The 21398-nt window shown below is 40.1% G+C and overlaps 1 protein-coding gene across 1 annotated transcript in view; it reads right to left on the bottom strand.

The window, feature by feature from the left end:
* Positions 1-811: 811 nt before the first annotated feature.
* The window catches only part of EEIG2 (EEIG family member 2), a 70974-nt gene continuing 50387 nt past the window's right edge, over positions 812-21398 (bottom strand). The window contains 7 exon segments of the mRNA NM_001261603.1: positions 812-1259; positions 6442-6511; positions 7297-7424; positions 7517-7706; positions 7839-7934; positions 11695-11798; positions 20360-20406. Of these exon segments, the coding sequence (NP_001248532.1) occupies positions 1217-1259; positions 6442-6511; positions 7297-7424; positions 7517-7706; positions 7839-7934; positions 11695-11798; positions 20360-20406 (678 nt within the window). The 3' untranslated portion in view covers positions 812-1216.

Below are 21398 nucleotides of genomic sequence, written 5' to 3' on the forward strand. Positions count from 1 at the left end.
AGATTCTACATTTTTCTTCACTAACAGTGATTCCAAGAAAGTTTAGATCTTTCCACGTGGAAACTGTCATGTAAGGACAGAAAAACTCTAAGGTTTATCTGCTGTGCTAGTCAACTGGATCCACACCAGGTATTCTTATTTTAAAAGCTATATTTGATGTATGTTATATTCTACTCTTGCCTCAAAACAACTAACTTTTGACACAGTGGAGAAGAAAATAGTACTTACAGAGAACTAAAATGGAAACCTACCAGTCCGCATCAGTCACGGCAAGCAGCTGTCATGCTGCTACCCACCACCACTTTGGAAAACTGTTAGCCTCAGATAAATCTGAATTTCCATGGAAAAGGCTTCTCTGTTTCTGACCATATTACAATTCTCCTCTTTTTCTACATTTTGACTCCTGAAACCAGTAGACCTTACTATTCAGTGAGTTAAGACAGCTCTTCTGTTAGGGTGCCCAACACAGTGGGTGTTAAACTTATTTTGAGCCTTTTATGTAGTGCTTGGGGGTGATTCTGCAGTTCATCTAATATTAATGACAATTAACAATATATACTGCATAAAAACGGCATTACATCCATTCACGTATCTCAGACTGAAATGCACTTGTTATTTCATTTATGACTGATACATTGAGAATTATGAATAAGCACATCACATGTTTCAATTGTAGTCTAACATTTTCTCAAAGCATGAACACCCACGCTTTATACAACGCTGTAGGTAGTGTAATAGGGAAGATTTCCAGAACAGGAATTGTGCCTATCTTGACAAATCTATAGGGTTTAAGTTATATTCATGTACTGTCTCTCAAACTAAAAAAACCAAACCATAGAGCCCAAATCTATTGAGCACCTTGATCACAGATTTTTACACTTGAATCCTAAAATGATACTCTGATGTGTATAATGCTGTTTTCTCCACTGGGGTGTTCTAAAAGACAAAGCAGGCTTTTCATTATCATGTGCAGTGACCACAGAAGCCAGGTGCTTCCAAGGCACATAGCAGCACGGTGCCTGGAGACTGCCATGCAGATGTTCCCCTTTGGTGGCTGCTACAGGATGGTGGTGGGTCCTTCCAGAGAAGAAATCAGCATTGGCTTTCCTCTTGATAGTTGAGGTTCATTTTCTATTAAGTGCTTGAATAAAATGCCTTGATACATCAACTACTCACATCTTAAATCCACAGGGAAATGTTTTCACCGGCTTGACTTCTAGCGTTTGATCACAACTTGTTCATAAGCTCCAGACCCCACCCTAAAACAGTAGAGGAAAAAAACTTCAAAATTTTGCTGTAGTGTTTGAAACTGTTTCAAGGAACCTTGTCCCTGGAGAGATGGGGCATTAGGTATTTTTCTACTAGATTTGATTTCCACAAGGTTTAAAGGCATCATGGATAGAAACTATGTGAAATATTAAATGTTTATAATTAATACATTGGATTAGTGTAGATCCTGATTCTTTTGCACTTATTCCCAAAATAATGTATTAGAATTTCCCAATTCTTGACCAATCAACAAACGGTGGCAAGAAATGCTCCTCAAACATGTTTATCTATCCATTCTAAAATCGGTCTCATCCAAGAGCATATGTTGACTCTGGCAGTGCATCAGGACTCCCACTGAGTTAATGATGATGGTCTTCAGCTGTCATAATATTGTGGCGTTTTCATGACAGGGTTTCATTCTGTTGCCCAGATGGAAGTGCAGTGGTGTGATTGAAGCTCACTGCAACAAGAACTCCTGGGCTCAAGCAATCCTCCTAACTCAGCCTTCCAAAGTGCTGGATTACAGGCATGAGCCACCATGCCTGGCCCATTACTGCCTAAAGTTATCACCAGGTACCCATTTCCCAATTTGTCAAGATGTCAGGGTATACCTTACTACTGGTCATTTCACCCTGAGTGTGCCTGAGTTTAGTAAGCCCAGAAGCAACCACCATGACTAGTGTCTCCCTTAATGACATTTTAAGAGGAAATTCTAAACAATGGAAGTAAGGTAGCAGTGATTACTAGCCCACCGTGGACTTGACTGGACTTCTCAGTTGACTGCCCAGAAACTCCTTTTCTCACAGATTCATTCTACAGAAGAAATAGGAACTTCCTCAACAGAATGCCAGTGAGCACCCATTCATACCTACAGAAAATCAGAATTTGAAGAAACCATGGTGGGCAGCACGGCACACTGGCTTTTAGATGCCCTTTTAAAAATGTTCTCCTCTGGCCATGATGAAGTAACAGGAACCAGACTTTCCCTCCTGCCTTATATAATTAGAAAACTGGATAGAATGAGTGAAATGACAGTTTGCACATACTAGACAACAGGCAGTGCAGGACTGTGGTCCCAAGAAACAATAAATAAATGAAGAGAGCCCAACAACCGCCCCAGCTAGCTGCCTGAAGCAGTTTCCTTCAGGATCCTCCGAGCCTGCAGTGCAGAGAGGAAGACCCCAAATACAGCCTGCTGGTCTCTCTGAGTGGAGGAGTCAGAGGTCAAAGCTCAGAGGGGCTGGGGACTAGAATTTGTAGATCAGAATAACAGAAGGAGGGGTTGGGGAAAACAATGGCTTGAGAATTCCAAATTTGATGAAAACTGTAAACCCATAGATGGAAAAGCTTGATGAACCCCAAGCAGAATAAACACAAGGAAAAACATACCAAGGCACATCATAGCCAAAGTGCTAAAAACCAGTAATAAACAGAAAATCTTAAAAGCAGCCAGATATATATAAAAGACAAATCACATACAGAAGAATAAAATAAAAATACAGACAGACTTCTTGTCAGAAAAAATTTAATGTCCCTAAAGACAAGCGGGCAGGTGCATGCAGGTCCCAGTGAGAAAACCCAAGTGGGCAAGGCTGTATCCTGGGCAACACAGCAAGACCTCATCTCCACACAAAGTTAAAAAAGAAAAGCTGGGCGTGGTGGCTCACACCTGTAGTCCTAGCTACTCAGGAGGCTGAGGCAGGAGGATCACTTGAGTGCAGGAATTGGAGGCTGCAGTGAACTGTAATCACATCACTGTGCCCCAGCCTGGGCAACAGAGTGAGACCCTGTCTTTCAAAAATGAAAACCAAAAAACTTTACGTAAGTCATCTAATTTAATGTTACATCCTATGAGTTCAGTATCTTATTTATCACTCTCATTTTATAGGCAAGGAAACGGAGCCTCACAGAGGTCAATAATATCAATCAATAGTGGAAGAGCTAGGACTTGACCCCAGGCAGTCTGATAAGACAGTCCATGCTTTTGATCATTTACTATTTAAATTCCTCTTGGTTGAAGGCTTGGCACAACAGCTCATGCCTGTAATCCTAGCACTTTGAGAGGCTGTAGTGGGAGGATCACTTGAGGCCAGGAGTTTGAGACCAGCCTGGACAACACAGCGAGACTCTGTCTCTACAAAAAAAAAAAAATGCTGAGCGTAGTGGTACCTGCCTGTAGTCCTAGCTACTCAGCAGGCTGAGCCTGGGGTTGAAGACTGCAGTGAGCCGAGAGTGCATCACTGCACTACAGCCTGGTGACAGGGTGAGACCCTATCTCTTAGAAAAAAATACCATTTGGTTGGAACTGTATTTTCTGCTGTTCCTCTACTTAAATAAATAAAGCCCGGGTTTACTGAGTATATTATGTCATTTGCCCTTTAAAATTACTCCATGAGATAGGCATGGTTATTCCTACTTTTCAGCAGAGATAACTAAAATTCTATTGAAGTTAAGTGATTTACTCAGGCCCCAAAAGTGGTCTGGCTAGGATGTGAACCCAAGTCTCTAACTCAAAAACGTATGTTCTCTCCATCCTTCATACCACTGTCCTTATAAATGTTACTTTTCTACCTGGTTCCTCCTGCTACTGGTCTCTCCTTGCTCTGATCTACCCTTCAAATAATAGCCAGTTATTTTTCTAAAATGCCAATCTGATAGGTCACTTCCCTGCAAGGACAGCCAATGGCTCCCCACTGTGAACATGAGAAGAAGAAACTTTGTTATGGCAAGTGAGGCCCTTTACAGCCTAGCCCAGAGATGCTTGCCATCCTCATGCCCTTAAATACCTGTTCACAACCCCCTCTCCTCAGAAGAACCTGAACTATGTTATATTATTAATGTGTTAAGTACAATGGGATTTGGTAAGATATAGTAAGATATAGTGGTTAAGTACAATGGGATTTGGACTCAAAGAGACATGAGTTTTAATCTTGGTTTTACCACTTACTAGTTTTAAGGCCTTGGGCAAATTACTTCTTCTTCTTCTTCTTTTTTTTTTTTTTGAGACAGTCTCATTCTGTCGCAGAGGCTGGAGTGCAGTGGTACAATCTTGGCTCACTGCAGCCTCCATCTCCTGGGTTCAAGTGATTTTCCTGCCTCAGCCTCCCAAGTAGCTGGGATTACAGGTGCCCACCACCACGCCCAGCTAGTTTTTGTATTTTTAGTAGAGACGGGATTTTGCCATGTTGGCCAGGCTGGTCTTGAACTCCTGATCTCAAGTGATCCACCCGCCTCAGCCTCCCAAAGTGCTGGGATTACAGGTGTGAGCCACCACATCCAGCCTAAAATTACTTCTTTGTATCTTTGTTTCCATTAAAAAAAAAACACCAAACTAATTGTAGTATGTTGTGAGCACTGAAAGATACTATATAAGAATTGGATAAAAAAATATATATGTACCTGTGCTTGGCATATAACTAATAAATGCTCAATGCTACCTATAGTTGCTATATGTTTATTATAATTATATATAATAATAACTGTACTTATAAACTCATTCTATTTGTTCCCATTACCAGGAGTATTCATATTCATCATATTCACCTTATAAGTCCCCCACTTATTTTTTATTCTCCCAAAGTCTCTCTTCAAGTGTGAACTCTGAGGTCCCGTTTCCGTTCTCTCAAACTTCCCTCTACTTCTCTCTATTACAGTATTTATTATAATGTTACGATTTTTAGTTTGTCCATCTCATCTGTAAGAAAGAGTCAGACAGTAAATATTGTAGCCTTTGTGGGCCACAGAGTCTCTGTGGCACCACTCAGCTCTGCTACTGTAATGCATCAAAGCAGCCATAAACACTATACAAATAAACAGGCATAGTTGTGTTCCAATGAAACTTTATAAATACAGGCAGTGGGCCAATTTGGCCTATGAGCTATAGCCTGCCAGCCCCATGTGCTAGACCATAAGCCGGCAGAGGGTAAGAGCTTGGTCTTTTCTACTTGCATTCTTACCCAGAAATTGGCCCAAGAAACAGTTACTGAATTTAATGAGCAGATGAGTCAATTAAAGATCTAAATAGTGTTATATCTTCTGTAAATCCTTTTTCACATTACTCCCTGGAAGTAGTTTTATATGTCTCTCTCTTACCTACCTATGATATCTGATTGTAGTTAATTGTTGATGTAGGTTTTTGCTGTTAGTCTATTTTTGAGCCTTGTAATGTGCTGGACAAATAGGAGGTACTCATTAAAATGAGTATTAGTGAAAGAAATGAATGCAAAATTCTTTTAGGTTTTGAGCATGAGAGAATAAAATAACTGTCTTGGTCCAAGGGGCTCCCCCCTGAAACTGTGACTCACTCTGTAGTTTTGCAGGGACTCTACATAAATATGACATGGAATGGAATTAGGGGTGCACAGAAGTGTGGGGAGCAGGCTGTAAGGAGCAAGGGAGTGATCAGAATTCCTACACTGTCCTTGGTGTCTGTGCTCACTGTTACCTGCTGCAGTGCTGATAATCAGTGGTAAGTTTGGCAGGTGACTTTTCTTCATCTGCATCTGAATAACTAGCAAAACGGTATTTGGTTTTCAGAACTTTTCTTAATATGTATGGCAGTGGGGTGGAGAAAAGGAGAGTACAAGAAAGGTTAACAGCAGCTTAAGTTGCTCAGTGGCTGTGTAACTGCTCAGAAAAGATAACACCATTGACTGAGAATGTAATTTTGCTTTGCTCTTCCTAAAATATCAGACTAGTGATGTACAGTGGCACATGCCTATGGTCCCAGCTACTCAAGAGGCTAAGGCAGGAGGATCACTTGAGCTGAGGAGTTTGAGGCTACAGTGATCTATGATTGCACCACTGCATTCCAGCCTGGGAAACAGCACTGTCTCTAGAAAATAAATTAATAAAAAATTAATGTTTTAAAAGACTAAGAACTCTTTTCTAAATGTGCTTTTATATTGCAGCTTTCCCAATGGTCTACTGGTCCTTGACTAATACACTTTAAAAATACTTCTAAGGAAATTAAAAACTAATTTATAAAATATAATGTCAAACATATCCAGAATAAAGGAAACAGAGCTACGCTAAGAGCTGTAACTCTTCTTATGTAACTACTGCTGTGTTTCCTAGCTTCAGCCTAATATAAACTTTGCAACCATCATCCTCTACTCATGATTAAAAAAAAATTAGTCTATATTTTAATAAGACACTATTTGTACTACTTACCTATTTGGAAGATGATGACTGCCAAAGGTTGTACTTCCCCCAGGACCCACAAATAGCCTTAGTCCTTCTTCTGCAATACACATTTAAAATGTTTGTTACATGCACAATTATTAGACTATTGTCAAATAGTATTGATATTGTAATAATCCATATTTTACAATTCAGTTTATTAAAGAAATAACTTAAAAACCAAAGTTACATACACATGTTTTAAAATAGGCAATTTAAAAGATACTCTAAAGGTTATTGCTCACCAACTTTTCTAAAGCTCTTTTTCTTTTAGCTGAGTAATGGAGATAGCTCTTCCTACAAATTTCCATAAGTAAGGTTTAATTATTTCTCTTTATACCCAGCTACATAATGAAAATAAGTCCATTGTTAAGTGCTTTCTATTCACATCAACATGAGTAATTATATCTTTCAAATTGGTGGCATACAAATTTTCAGTTTCAGTGAAAATTCTAAGGAGGGAATGAAGGATTCCATTATTCACTATTATTGTTCTAAGACCACCTCCAAATTACAACTGTGGCTTAAAGCACTTGTAACAAAAGCAGATGTAGATACCTATCATTAGGTATACAAACATTGTAGACATCTGGGCATAATTAAAAACACAATACATGTTTTATTTAAAATTGATCACTTTTAACTAAAATGTGTTTTTTCTAAATTCAATAATCATTCTCATTAATAAATGAGTTATAAAGTTATCTTGAGATTTTTATGGGCATGAAATTTACTATACAAATATGCAACAGTCATATCATGATGTTCTGAGCCTCTTTACTGCTGATTACACAGATTACAAAAACCTGGATTACAGGAATCTATGCTTAACAGTTATCTACACACCTTCAGCACTGGAATCAAGGCTGAAGTCTTGACTTTGTAATATTTTCTCCACAATGTCATCTGCATCCACCCTGGTGTCATCAACTCGCTTCAGCTGAGATTCTACAGAATCTTGTTTCACTGGGCATCTTTGAAAAGAATTACATTTTTTCCTTTTTATTATGTTATGAAAACAAAGTTTTTTTAAAATTAAAATTTATTCTTTAAACTAAAAGGATACCTGTTGAGTTTTTCTGAAGCTGTATCTTCTTTATCAGCTGTATCAAGATTTGGCTCAGTGATTTTCTGCTCGATTTCATCACATGGCTCTAGAATACTTTCAACTCCTGTTGATGTGCTTCCCACTGAGGTATTTCTTCTGTGGCAGAGCTCAGAGAAACTAGATGACCGGGAGTGACATGTGCTATACCCTGTCAGAGAAAATCACCTTGGATATCATACTCATATCAAACACTCTGCAATCTGACATCCTTCCCCCACACCACAGCAGTTTCAAGTCCCTTTGGAACAATAAGGAATTCAACTTCACTGTTAGCCTCTACCTGATACTTTTGACTGCTGGCTTGCATAGCTTGATGTTCTAGAATGTCCACAGGCACCAAGTTCGTCTGGAACAGAGGCACTCTTTGCTGAAAGATCTGTAATATGTCATAACATGATGTCATTCTTATTGCCAAAAAGTGAACGGTCAGCTTGTATTCTAATCTGCAGACTTTATAAACTCTGCCAAGTTCATTATCAAAACAATAAGCTAAAAAATGAGAGATATCCTTTTAAGTCAGTACAATGGAAATAACTGTATTGCAAGAAATACAAAGTATTTAAATACCTTAGTATTATATTTTTCATAACATTAAAAAAATTATTTCAGTCCTTATTAGTTCAGTCCATGCAATAAACTCCTGTTTTTCAAAACATTTAACAGCACTCTATCTTAAAACTGCTATAGTTTTAGTGTTCAGTATTCTCCAATAAAAACGACTCTGATGTATTCTTTTTTTTTTTTTTTTTTTTTTTGAGACGGAGTCTTGCTCTGTCACCTAGGCTGGAGTGCAGTGGCCGGATCTCAGCTCACTGCAAGCTCCGCCTCCCGGGTTTACGCCATTCTCCTGCCTCAGCCTCCCGAGTAGCTGGGACTACAGGCACCAGCCACCTCACCCGGCTAGTTTTTTTGTATTTTTTAGTAGAGACGGGGTTTCACCGTGTTAACCAGGATGGTCTTGATCTCCTGACCTTGTGATCTGCCTGTCTCGGCCTCCCAAAGTGCTGGGATTGCAGGCTTGAGCCACTGCGCCCAGCCTGATGTATTCTTATAAATATTCACAAAATTGGTAGGTTTTAGTGTGGTTTCTAAGCAAATACTGCTTCCTTAAAAATCCATCACAACAACAAGCTACAGAGTACTCTATTACTTTAATGTTAGTGTTGCTAGTGCTAGGCTGTAATTTGGGCAATAACTGTGGCTTAAATCAACACAGCATGGGATGTTGCACTGAGAATAAAAGTTCTTAAGAAAGTGATTATAGTATTCAGATTCAAAGTAAATGTACAAAAGGCAGTGTCAAAGCCATTTCTAATAGTTTCTGATTATGTGTATATTCCAGGTGCCAATTATATATTTTCAGAACCAGGCTTCTTCCAGAGAATGCAGAACTGTGACCATTTTCCCTAGGGCACAATCATATTTGGAAACAAGAACCGTTTTTAACATAGAAGCAGAAGGAAAGCAACTAACATAGCTATTATAGCAACCATTCTATAAATGATATTGCATGCAGTTGGACCAACAAATGCTGCAAAACAAGGAAGCTACTGGAGTAACCTGGTCCTTCTGCAAAGGTTTCTCATTGCTGGACAGAGTATAAGTGGCCCAAGCATCTCTACAGTGGTCCAAACCCAAACATGCAGCAAAATCTGAACTCAAAAAGTTAGTTCATATCAAGAGTTATGCAGCGCTCTTTACTTCTGGGTTTGGCTCAGATCTTAAGTCATCCACATATCTTCTGGTTTTCAAAATTTATTCATTCAATCAATATTTATTAATATTTTATCAAGTCAGGTGCCTAATACTGTACAAGGTATAGGAAGTACAAAATAAGTAAGACAAAATACATGCTTAGAGTTTAGAGGTAGAAGCAAAACTTATACAATGTGGTAAGTACAAAAATACAAGCACCAAAAGGCAGCTGTTAAGAGCTCCAAAGGACAGTGCATCTGACACAACCTGGTAATGGGGGAAAGACCCCACAGAGGAGGTTAACCCCAGGACTTGAGCAATGTTTGGGAACTTCTGAGCAAGGAAAAGCACCAGGAAGAGCATGCCTTGTTTGTAGGGAAGCAGATTGTTTGGTAAAGTTGGCATATAGGGTAGTGTAGTATAACAACTGAGGGCAAAGAGGCTAGAAAGATGAGTAGATGCCTGTTGATGAAGAACTTTCTATGAGTTTAAAGAAGGAAACAGTTCAGTGGCTTCAAGGAAGGGTGTGACATGATCAGATCTACATTTTGGGAAGAAGACTTTGGCAACAGGATAAACGGGGGGCGTATGAGTGAAGGTTTTCATAGTAATCCGGCTGACAGTGAGAGATGTTTCCTAGGTACAAATAGCAGGACTCAATAACAAAGCAGAAGTTTGTGTCAGGAAAACTGAGGTAGAAAAGACAGGAGGAAAAGGTAGGAAGACTTGTGCTAGATATGCGGAATTAGACACCTAAGGATGCCTATTCAACAGTCACTCAACATCTACTGTGTCCCGGGCCTTCTGCTGGAGATACAGAGATAAATAAGACCTGATCATGAAAAACTTAAGAGTCTGGCCGGGGAGAAAGAGAAACAGATGAATTTCAGTGTAACATTTGGTATGAAGTGGACCTTTCCCCAAAGCATTTGATCACATTTACATCAAACAATCACGTTTACATTTATGTGACAGATAAAGCCAAGGGTATAGATGGCATTGCTCAAGGAAGTGAGGGGACCAAACCCTGTGGAACATCAATATGTAAAGGGAAGTCGGAGGAAGATGAAGAAGACTCTAAGAAGCTAGAAAAGGAAAGGTCAGAGAGGAGCCGAGGGAAGAGAAAGCGTCAAGAAAGAATAACTGGCCATCAGATGAGACCAGAACAAATATCCACAGGAGTTGACAATCATGTATCTGGGGATAGCATCAAGAGAGGGCAGACAATGGAAGCCAGATGGCTACTGTGTTCAGGAATAAATGGTATATTATTTCTAGAAGTTTTGGCTATAAGAAATGTGTGGTACATATATCATCTCTTGCTGATCTCTCTCTCTCTCTACACACACACACACACACACACACACACACACACACAGAGAGAGAGAGAGAGAGAGAGAGAGAGAGAGAGGTCTCTATATATTTGGGGCAGGGTGGGGAAAGACACAGAGCATGTGAGCACATGTGCCAGCCTGCTGGAGCCTAAGGGAGAGCAGTAGATAGAGAAGGATGTAGGGCTAAGGAGTTTTTGTTTTTATTTTTTCAATATGAGAAAGAATTCAGAATATTTACATGCTGAAGAGAAGGAGCTAATGGAATGGTTACAAGTTCCCAAAAGATCCACTGATCCCAAAACAGGACATTTCAGAGTCACCATTATTTATAAGAAACCATATATTTGCATATTTTAAAAGGTAGTGAAAGGGTTAATTATATCACTTCACCTTTCTTTCCCTTCTTTCCAACAATACATCCTGTTCCCATAATACTGAAGACAGAAGGAAGCTCCTAAGTCCTTTTCCTCCTGTGACCTTGACATTTTCCCCACCACGCTTTTACTTCTGGAGCAGATTCTGACTGCTGCCAGAAGTGTGCCTGGAAATGTGCATCTCAAGGTGTGGTCAGGGACTAGCAGCATCAGGGTCTTGTGGGAATGTCTTAGTAATACAAAACTTCAGGCTCTAAGCCAGATCTACTGAATCAAACACTCTGGCTGCTGCGCCCGCAACCTGTGTTTTCACAAGCCCTCCAGGTGACTGATGCACACTAGGGCTTGAGAACCACTGACAGAGGGAAAGCGATTCATGGAAGAGGAGCAACACCTGAGAGGCAGAAGTTGCTTTACAGAAGTTGCAGGGTAATGGAATAGGAAAAATGGAAAAAATCCTGTAGTATTCTGTTGTACTTGTGGGGGGTAGATGCATACAGTGATGTCCGGAGTGTCATTGTAACATCTAGTTTTTAATCTGTCAGAGCACAATACTTTAGACTAAATAAAGCACTGGACCAACCAAGAATTACATAATTAAAACTGCTGATTCTTATTGGCCTGTTTCAAGTCAAACATCCACACAATTTTAAATCTGGAAGGGCTTTGGGACTTTTTAGGGCATCAAGTAGTCTCTCACAAATTACAAAACCAGTAAGCCACACATCCATACCTGCTATTCCAAGATGCACTTTGAGAGTCTCTCCACCTTTTCTATCTTCTTGCAAAGATTCAGATTCGCCAGCAATTGGTATAGACATTGAAGTGGAGGGAGGCCTGCAAAAAACATTTGCAAACTGGAGTTGTGGGGGAGCCTCAAAGTTGGCAACACAGTCATTGATTGGTAAGCTGAGGAAGCCCTGGCATAAACTGCTGGGTAATGTTACCCCTTTGAGGGTGAAAGTCATAAAGATCAGCAGATAACGTATAAGCATCTTTTCAAATTTGAATACAATTCATAAGAGAAAAAGGTTTTTTTTTACCTAACAAGAAAAGGGCATTGTCTCCATAGAGTCCTAAAAAGAGAGGCCTCTGTCAGTGTGAACCCGGCACTGGTCAAGGGAGTGTTGCTCTAACTGTCAACTCAGGATGGCACCTTTCAGCTGAGGAAGGCAGCGCCAAGCCCTTTTGAATCAGGCTGGGAGGAGAATGCCTCGTGCCTCCTGCTTTAGAGCCTGTGTTCCCTGGCTGGCTCCACTTGCTTCTTGAATAGTATCCACGGTTTTATCTTCTACCTTCATCTCTGTAAACAGTTCATCTGCCCAGGGAGAGTCTACAGAGAGGCCCAGTTGTTTAGATTTGCTTTTTGGATTGGATTCTCTGGGAGTAGTAATGGATCTATTTTCATTGGTTAATTCAAACTCTTATTCCACATAAAAGCTGTGAAGCAAGGAGGGGTAAGTTTAATTTCGAACAGTTTTTTTTCCTTTAAAAAATTTTGGCCAGGTGCAGTGGCTCACGCCTGTAATCCCAGCACTTTGGGAGGCCGAGGCGGGTGGATCACCTGAGGTCAGGAGTTCCAGACAAGCCTGGCCAACATGGTGAAACCCAGTCTCAACTAAAAACACAAAAATTAGCCAGCCATGGTGGCGTGCATCTGTAATTCCAGCTACGCAGGAGGCTGAGGCAGGAGAATCGCTTGAACCCAGGAGGCAGAGGTTGCAGTGAGCCGAGATCGCGCCATTGCACTCCAGCCTGGGCGACAGCGAGACTCCGTCTCAAAAAGAGTCTATTTTTTATTTTTTTATTTTTGTAGATACATAGTAGGTATATATATTTATGAGTTACATGAGATATTTTGATACAGGCATGCCATGCATAATAATCACATTAGGGTAAATGGGGTATCCATCACCTCAAGCATTTATCCTTTCTTACAAACAGTCCAATTATACTCTTATTTTTTACTTATTTATTTTGAGACAGGGTCTCGCTTTATCACCCAGGTTGGAGTGCAGTGGTGCAATCATGGCTCACTGCAGTCTCCACTTCTCCAGCTCAAGTAATCCTTCTGCCTTAGTTCCCCAATTAGTGGGGACTATAGGCACACAGAACCATGCCTGGCTTTTTAAAAAAATATTTAGTAGGCCGGGCGCGGTGGCTCAAGCCTGTAATCCCAGCACTTTGGGAGGCCGAGACGGGCGGATCACGAGGTCGGGAGATCGAGACCATCCTGGTTAACACGGTGAAACCCCGTCTCTACTAAAAAATACAAAAAACTAGCTGGGCGAGGTGGCGGGCGCCTGTAGTCCCAGCTACTCGGGAGGCTGAGGCAGGAGAATGGCGTGAACCCGGGAGGCGGAGCTTGCAGTGAGCTGAGATCCGGCCACTGCACTCCAGCCTGGGTGACAGAGCGAGACTCCGTCTCAAAAAAAAAAAAAAAAAAAAAAAAAAATATTTAGTAGAGACTTAAAAATTCTTTTCTGTAGAGATGGGGGGTTCTCCCTATGTTGTCCAGGCTGGTCTCGAACTCCTGGGTTCAAGCAATCCATATGCCTCAGCCTCTCAAAGTGCTGGGATGACAGATGTGAGCCATGGCACCCAGACTCTTTCAGTTATTTTAAAATGTACAATAAATTATTGTTGACTGTCGTCATCCCATTGTGTTTTCTTTTTATCATAGGGATTTTTATTAGAAAACATCCCTAACCTTATAAAAACTTTTTTTTTTTTTTTTGGTAGAGACAGGGTCTTGTTATGTTGCCCAGGCTGGTCTCTAACTCTTGGCCTCAAGTGATCCTCCCACCTTGACCTGAAGTGCTGGGATTACAGGTATGAGCTACCATGCCCAGCCAATCCCTAACCTTTTGAGGCTGATATTGCAGAGGAAAACCACATCTTCCTAGAAAGTATCCCTTGGTGACCTGAGATAAAACAGGGAGGTGGTTGAAGGAATAATGAAGCTGACCTGCTTTATGGCAATTCTTAAATTCTTACCCTGTTATCTTAATGGAGTTCTCAGGCTACTCGGATTCTTGGGGATAGAGACATTTAAGATTGCTATTAAATCTACTGCATTTATTGACTGCTTCCAGCCTAGGATCTCCTAAATTCTAGACTTAGATATCCTATTGAGACACTTTCAAGTATTTGTCCTTGAAACTCATATATATGAAACTCAGTATATACCCAACTAAACTCATGTTTCCCAAAACCTGCTTTCTTCTTTTACTCTCTCTGTAAATGTCATTGTAATCCACAAAGTCACCAAAACCAGAATTATGGATATCACCTCTGCCTCCTTCCTAATAACATTTTCCCATATCCAATCAATTTCCAAATCCCAGATCCTCATTTAGTATTTTTCCTACTTATCATCTCGTTTTCATCTTTACTAATTACTGGAGTTTTGGCTTTGTACCTTTCTCCGGGCTGACTGCAAGGGTCTCCTTGCTGGTCTGCCAACCTCTACTCCATGCTACTGTCACTGGTCTTTCTGAAACATGCCTCTGAACATGTTACTCTCTTATTTAAAACCCTTCCATAGCTTCTTCGGCATAAAACTCAAATCCCTTAGAATTTGCAGTCTGGCCTAGACCTGCCTCTTGGATTACCAACAGCTATATATATTTTTTTCTTTTTTTTTTTTGAGACGGAGTTTCGCTCTTGTTTCCCAGGCTGGAGTGCAATGGCCCGATCTCGGCTCACTGCAGCCTCTGCCTCCTGGGTTGAAGCGATTCTCCTGCCTCAGCCTCCCGAGTAGCTGGGATTACAGGTGCCCGTCACCATGCCTAGCTAATTTTTGTATTTTTATTAGAGACAAGGTTTTGCCACGTTGGCCAGGCTGGTCTCGAACTCCTGGCCTCAGGTGATCCGCCCACCCCGGCCTCCCAGAGTGTTGGGATTACAGGCATGAGCCACCATGCCCAGCCCGTATTTTCAAATAATGTAAAATAGCTTTGTGGAAAAACAAAACAAAACAAAACACACTGCATTAAATATTTAATGGGAAAAACTAATATAAAGAAGAAACACAAAGAACGGTGCCTATAGTCATAGTCATTAATCATTGACAGCTGACTCACGCCTGCATGTCTAAAAATTATTACCTTTTTAATGCCAGTTTCTTTCACAGGTGACCTGATTACAATGTCTCTATCCCCTCTGTGTCTTACACCTGTTTTCCAGCCCTCAGCCCTCCCAAACATTGGCCCCTTCCTTCTCTATTCCCCTCTGGCTCCATTCTCCCTTCCAGCCTGACTCCACAGCCACAACTCTTTAAGCAACACCTTCAATTTGGCACCCCTTGTTCTGCTGTCTCAAGTTGAAGAACTGCAACCCTTCATAATATCAGCCATCTGTACTAACTGCTCCATTACTGGGGCAACTAAGCACTATGGAGAAAATTCATTGGCTATGGGGACTAATAGTAAAGCAAATTTAGAATCCAAAATCTTAGCTGGGCCTTGGCAGCTCTCTTAGCTCCCTGGACAACTCAGTCTTGTTGAATAAAGAATCACTGAGTGCTTGCCATGTGCCAGTTTTTGTTCTATTACCTCTTTTGTTCTGAAAATGCTTTTATATCCGTCATCTGAAATCACTTAATGTAGATCAAATATAGAAAAAGAGATGGGATTAATTTGATTGCATTATAGTAATGTTAAGAATGTGTGAAAAATGACCTCATAAAATGACAATATTACCTACTTGACACTTCTTAAATACTCAATGCCCAGTAATGATGGCATAAACTTGTGCAAACTGTTTTCTGTCCTGGAGTGTCCCTACCTACCTCCTGTGCTTAGTAAATTCCTAGTCATCCCTTAAACTTAGCTCAGCATCCCCTTCTCAGTAAAGATTTCCCTGGTTTCTAAGGAACTGTGGCTAGGGATCCTATCCTGGGTGCCCCAGTGACATTGTATGCTGTTTGCCTGTCTCCCACATAATCAATGAATCCCTTCAGAGCAGGGGCTGGTCTTTTCTAGCTTGTTAAGTCTTGGCATGTGGCAGGCAATCAATACACATGTACTGAATGAATGACTGCATCCTGGGACCCTGGAAGAAATAATTCCTTAACCTCCTAGTCTCAATGTCCTTACTCAAAAACATGGATAATATTTACATTACAGAGTTGTTTTAAAAATTGAGAGACAGTAACATTCATGAAATCATTTTCACAAATGATAATTTCCTTCCTTTTGGAATATGAACACGTCAGAACCTTGCTATTCGAGAGACTTATATCACCCCTAGATCTGCTTTGCCACATCACCCCTAGATCTGCTTTGCCACCAGATTCCCAAATGCCAGCAGAATATACAATTTCTCTCTTAAAATATCTTTTTTCTTTATCAGCACTTTTCAGAGTGAGTTTCATTCTTTTACAAGAGTTGGTGGATATTTGATGAGTTGTAGAGAACTATGAAATAAAGTTTAGGGTAGGTGGTTAGGCTGACTTACCAGCTGTCTTCTTCATAAATTCTGATCTTATAGTATAAAATTGGTGCTTCAAAAGAATTATACAATCTATGTCACAGATCTTCTGCTCAGAAAATATTAAAACTAGGATTTAAACTTGAGACTAAGGATCTGCTGTACTCTTGTTTCTCAAGTAAATTAAAAAAATTTATATCATGAAAAATTTAAAGATAGACAAAAGCAGAGAATAGTAGAATGAAGCCCTCCAGCAGTTATTTATATCTTCGTACTGGACAAAGATACTCAGTAAAGTCACTCGATTGCTCTGTGCCTCAGTTTCCTCATCTGTACAATAAGAACTTGGATTACAGCAACACTTTTAAAACTGGTTTCATGATATCTTTTAGGGTCTTGTAGAAACAGATAGGGGAGAGTGCCCAGTAGAAAATTTATTCTCATCTTACCTAAGTTGGAGGGGATATAGAGTAAAATTTTATATACTAGGATTCATAATATATTTGCTTTATTTTTTGAGACAGGTCTCACTCTGTCACCCAGCCTGGAGTGCAGTGGCATGATCTTGGCTCACTGCAACCTCCGCTTCCTGGGCTCAAGTGATCCTCCCACCTCAGACTCCTGAGTAGCTGGGACTACAGGTGCACCACCATGCCTGGCTAATTTTTTAAGTTATTTTTTGGTAGGGACAGGGTTTCACCATGTTGCCCAGGCTGGTCGTGAACTCCTAGGCTCAAGTGACCCACCTGCCTTGGCCTCCCAAAGTGTGGGATTACAGGCATAAGCCACCATGCCTGGCCTCATATTATATTCGAACACAGGATTTTGTAGCTAAATAATCTGAAAAAAAAATCACTGGATTAGACAACTTCCAACATTCTTTTCAGCTCTAAAGTAATGTGATTTTACATATTTGATATATATTTAAATATAACCTGATAAAATGCATTTACTTTTTACATCAGTAGCTAAAATGTTTTTTCTCTTCAGTACATATTCAGGATGTGCAAGTATATGAATGTGTTAGAATTTCCCCTTTTTCAATGACATTTGAACAATTTCAAAGAGAAAAGAAAAACTATTGAGGATTTGATTCTCAAAAAATACTTTTAAGTATTTGGAATTAGGTAATGTCTGCTTATTTTTATGAATTATAAAAATCTTTCTCTGTAAATATAAACTCCAGATTGTCAGAATTAAATTTATGGAGATAACAGAAAACATTAGATGATCTATTTTCAAGTTCTTCAGTATGTGAGTTTAAGTAGAGAGAGAAAAGAGCAGAGAAAGGGCAAGAAAGGGAATATCCATAAAAAGTTCATGAGAAGGAATGATCAATTTATTTTCTTCTGCTAAGTTTTGCTGCTCATTCTCTTATTTTACCCTAAATCCTACTCCACTAGAAAAACAAACTGTTACCCGAGACACCAAAAATAGTATAGCAAAATTGGTTTGATCCCAAGAAAGCAGAAAATAAAGGAGTCAGGAAACCATGGTTTCTGAGAAGACAGCATAGGAAGGCTAAGTTATAGGAAGATGTGTGGTTTTAATCAAGAATTGTTTCTTTTTTTTTTTTGAAACAGGGGCTTGCTCTGTTGCCCAGGCTGGTGTATAGTGGTGCAATCTCGGCTCACTGCAACCTCCACTTCCCAGGCTCAAGCAATCCTCCCCTTAGCCTCCCAAGTAGCTGGGACCACAGTCATGCATCACCATGCCTGATTTTTGTATTTTTTGTAGAGTGATCCTCCTGCCTCAGCCTGCCAAAGTACTGGGATTACAGGCATGAGCCACCGCGCCTGGCTAGGTGTTGCTTTCTAAGTTACAGCTATTAAAAACATGAAGTTGATATACAGGGAGGTAATGTTTTCTTTGGTTTTCTATGTGTATTTTTCTGATATTTCAATGATATCAATGAACTTTCATTTTCAATCATTAAGTGTCCTCAAGGCTGCTGAGAAGCAATCCTGCATTTCCCATTCCGTTCATGCTGACACTCTGTAAGACTTCTGCATACCTTCTCCTTTCTTCAAACCCCTTCCTCTGTCTTCCCTGTCCTTGCTCTTCAATGAGCACCTTGTTTCCTACTGCACTAAGAAATCAGAAGCAATTAGAAAAGAACTTCTATATGTTTCCATTTCTCCTCTACCTGCGTCAGTAGCTACGTTCTCAGCCTTCCTCTCTTCCAACAATGCAAGGATGCCGTTCTAGCAACAGTCCCTTTTCTGGATCATCAGTTTCTCCCTCTTACTGAGCCAATACTATTGGTACTCAAATATGCTATACCATCTTCCATCTTAAAAATGAATAAAACCTGCCCTACTCCAAATCCTCTCTTTACTTATGACTCCATTTTTCTGTTTCTTTTTTACAGCAAAACCCCTCATAAGAACTGTTTATACTCACTGTCTCCAATTTTTCTCCTCCCAAAGTCTCTTTAACCCATGCTCAAAAGGCTTTAGTCTAAGGGCATTCTACCAAAGTGCCTGCCAAAGTCATCAACAGTTTCTGCACTGCAAATTCCAAGGGTCAATCCTCAGTCCTCATTTTCTGAAATCCACTACAGCAGCGTGTGATGCAGGTGCTTATTCCTGCCTTTCTGAGGCCATTTCTTCATTTGGTTTTCAGGACAGGACTCTGCTTTGCTTTCCTCCTCCGATCACACTCATGGTTTCTTTGCTCCTTCTTCTTCCCAGTCTCCCTGACCTCTAACACGCTGGGGTGTCCCCACCTCAGTCTCTGGTCCTTTTCCATTTCTACTCGTTCCCTCCAGTTATTTATTCAAGTCTGATGGCTTTAATTACTACCTGTATGCGAATGATGTAATAATTTCCACACTTCTATCTCCTGCCCAGATCTCCCTACTGGACTCTAGTTGATCTATCCAATTGCCTACTTGACATGCCCCGCTGGATGTTAAATAGGGATCTCAAATTTAAAATGTCTGACACCCAAACTCCCAACTTGTTATCTCATCTCAACAAATGAAAGTGCCATTTGTCCAGTTACTCAGGCTCAAAACCTTGGATTACTGAAATAGCCTTTTATCTAATTATTTGTGCCCCTGTCCCCTTTGTTACTCCTACAGATTGTCTATTCCCTATCCAGCAGCCACAAGTCAGACAATTTTACTTCTCTGCTCAAAACTTCCAATAGCTTTTCCATCTCACTCAGAGTGTGAGTGGCAGTCCTTTTTATAATGGCCACAAGACTCCTTATCATCTGACCTCATCTCCTGTCACCCGCCTCTTTATTCACCCTGCTTTAGACCTGCTGCTCTCCAGGCAGCTACTTGAACGTGCCAAGAACACTTCTCCCTCAAGGTCTCTGTCCTCGTTTCCTCTACCTCAAATGCTCTTTCCCCTAATGCCGGTGTGACTTGCTTCCCACCTCCTTCAGGTCTCTACTCAAATATCATCTTTACCAGGGGGGCCTCCCTTGACTACTATATATGTAATAGTGACACTTCTCTTCACCATGGCCCTCCCATCTTTTTTCTCCAAAGCGCTTATGACCATCGGTGTATTATGTATTTACTTGTTAGCTTATTGTCCATTTTCCTCTTAGAATATAAGCTCCAGGATGGCAAGGACTTAACCTATTTTGTTCATTGCGGTTTCTCTAGTATCTAGAATATGGCTTAGCACCTGGTAAGGCACTTGATAGGTATTTACTGAAGAAATGAGTATGTTCACAGAAGCTGTATTAAAAATTTTTGTTTATATAATTTTACCCAAAACCTGAAGATGATAAAAGACCTATAGCATTAATAATTTAGAGTATGGAGAATTCATTTGGTAATAGGTAAACATAACTTCTAAGAGGGTCAGGTCAGTCTCCCACGGAAGAAACTATCTCTTAACTGGTATTTTCCCATAAGCACTACAAAATATTAATGTAAAAATTTAAACAAATAAATATTTCTTATACTTTTAGATACATAATCCACTTATTGGGTATCAACTTACGTTTTAAAACATGGGTCACCAGACATCAGTTGCATACTGATCAAAACCTAAACATAAAACAAGAAACATCATGACTATAAAAAATTATAAAATGCTTCCTTCACAGCACCTAGTCTGATATTTTCTATTGGGAAAGCATTAACTAAAATGATTGTTGAATTGGGTTATATCCATGGGAGGCTAAGGCAGGAGGATTGTTTGAGCCCAGGAGTTTCAGGTTATAGTGAGCTATGGTCATCCAGCCTGCGCAACAGAGCAAGACCCTGTCTCTATTAAAAAAAAAAAAAAAAAAAGAAGTGGGTTATATTCAATATTAAATTACTGCTCCATATAGATTAAAATAATTTTTAACATTCAAAACCTCAAAACTGCAAAAATCAGAACAGAAATAATGGAAACAAATAGCAATAATAATTCATCAGTAATAATCCTGTGGGTGTGTGGCCATGCTAATCTATCTGTCTTTACTCCCAAATTTCTGTGGTGCCTAAGTGTCTGGTAATGTTTTCCTTCAAGTTGCCACGTTGATGTTTCAAGGGATGCTGGCTGGTGGCTTCTAAGGGTAAAAAGCTTCTGGCCTTTGTTCCAGCTTTAGATCAGAATTCAAAGTTTTTTTTTTTTTTTTTTAAATTCTTGAGATAAGGTCTTGCTCTGTCACCCAGACTGAAGTGCAGTGGTGCTATCACAGATCACTGCAGTCTTAAACTCCTGGGCTCATGATCTTCCTGTCTCAGCCTTCTGAGTAGCTGGGACTATAGGTGCATGCCACACCTGGTGAATTCTTTTTTTTTTTTTCCTTTGTAGAGATGGGGTCTTGCTTATGTTGTCCAAGCTGATCTTGAACTCCTGGCCTCAAGTGATCCTACCACCTTGGCCTCCCAAAGTGCTAGGATTATAGGTGTGAGCCACTGTGCCCAGTCAGGATTTAAAGCTTTTCTAATACTTTCTAAGATGCTGCTATTCTCTAGTTGCTGACTACCTTTAACAGTCAGTCATAGGACCTCTTTATGTTCTTATGGGAATAATAATGATAATGGTA

The sequence above is a fragment of the Macaca mulatta genome, chromosome 1 (assembly GCF_049350105.2).
Source record: "Macaca mulatta isolate MMU2019108-1 chromosome 1, T2T-MMU8v2.0, whole genome shotgun sequence".
NCBI classification, from domain to species: Eukaryota; Metazoa; Chordata; class Mammalia; order Primates; family Cercopithecidae; genus Macaca; species Macaca mulatta.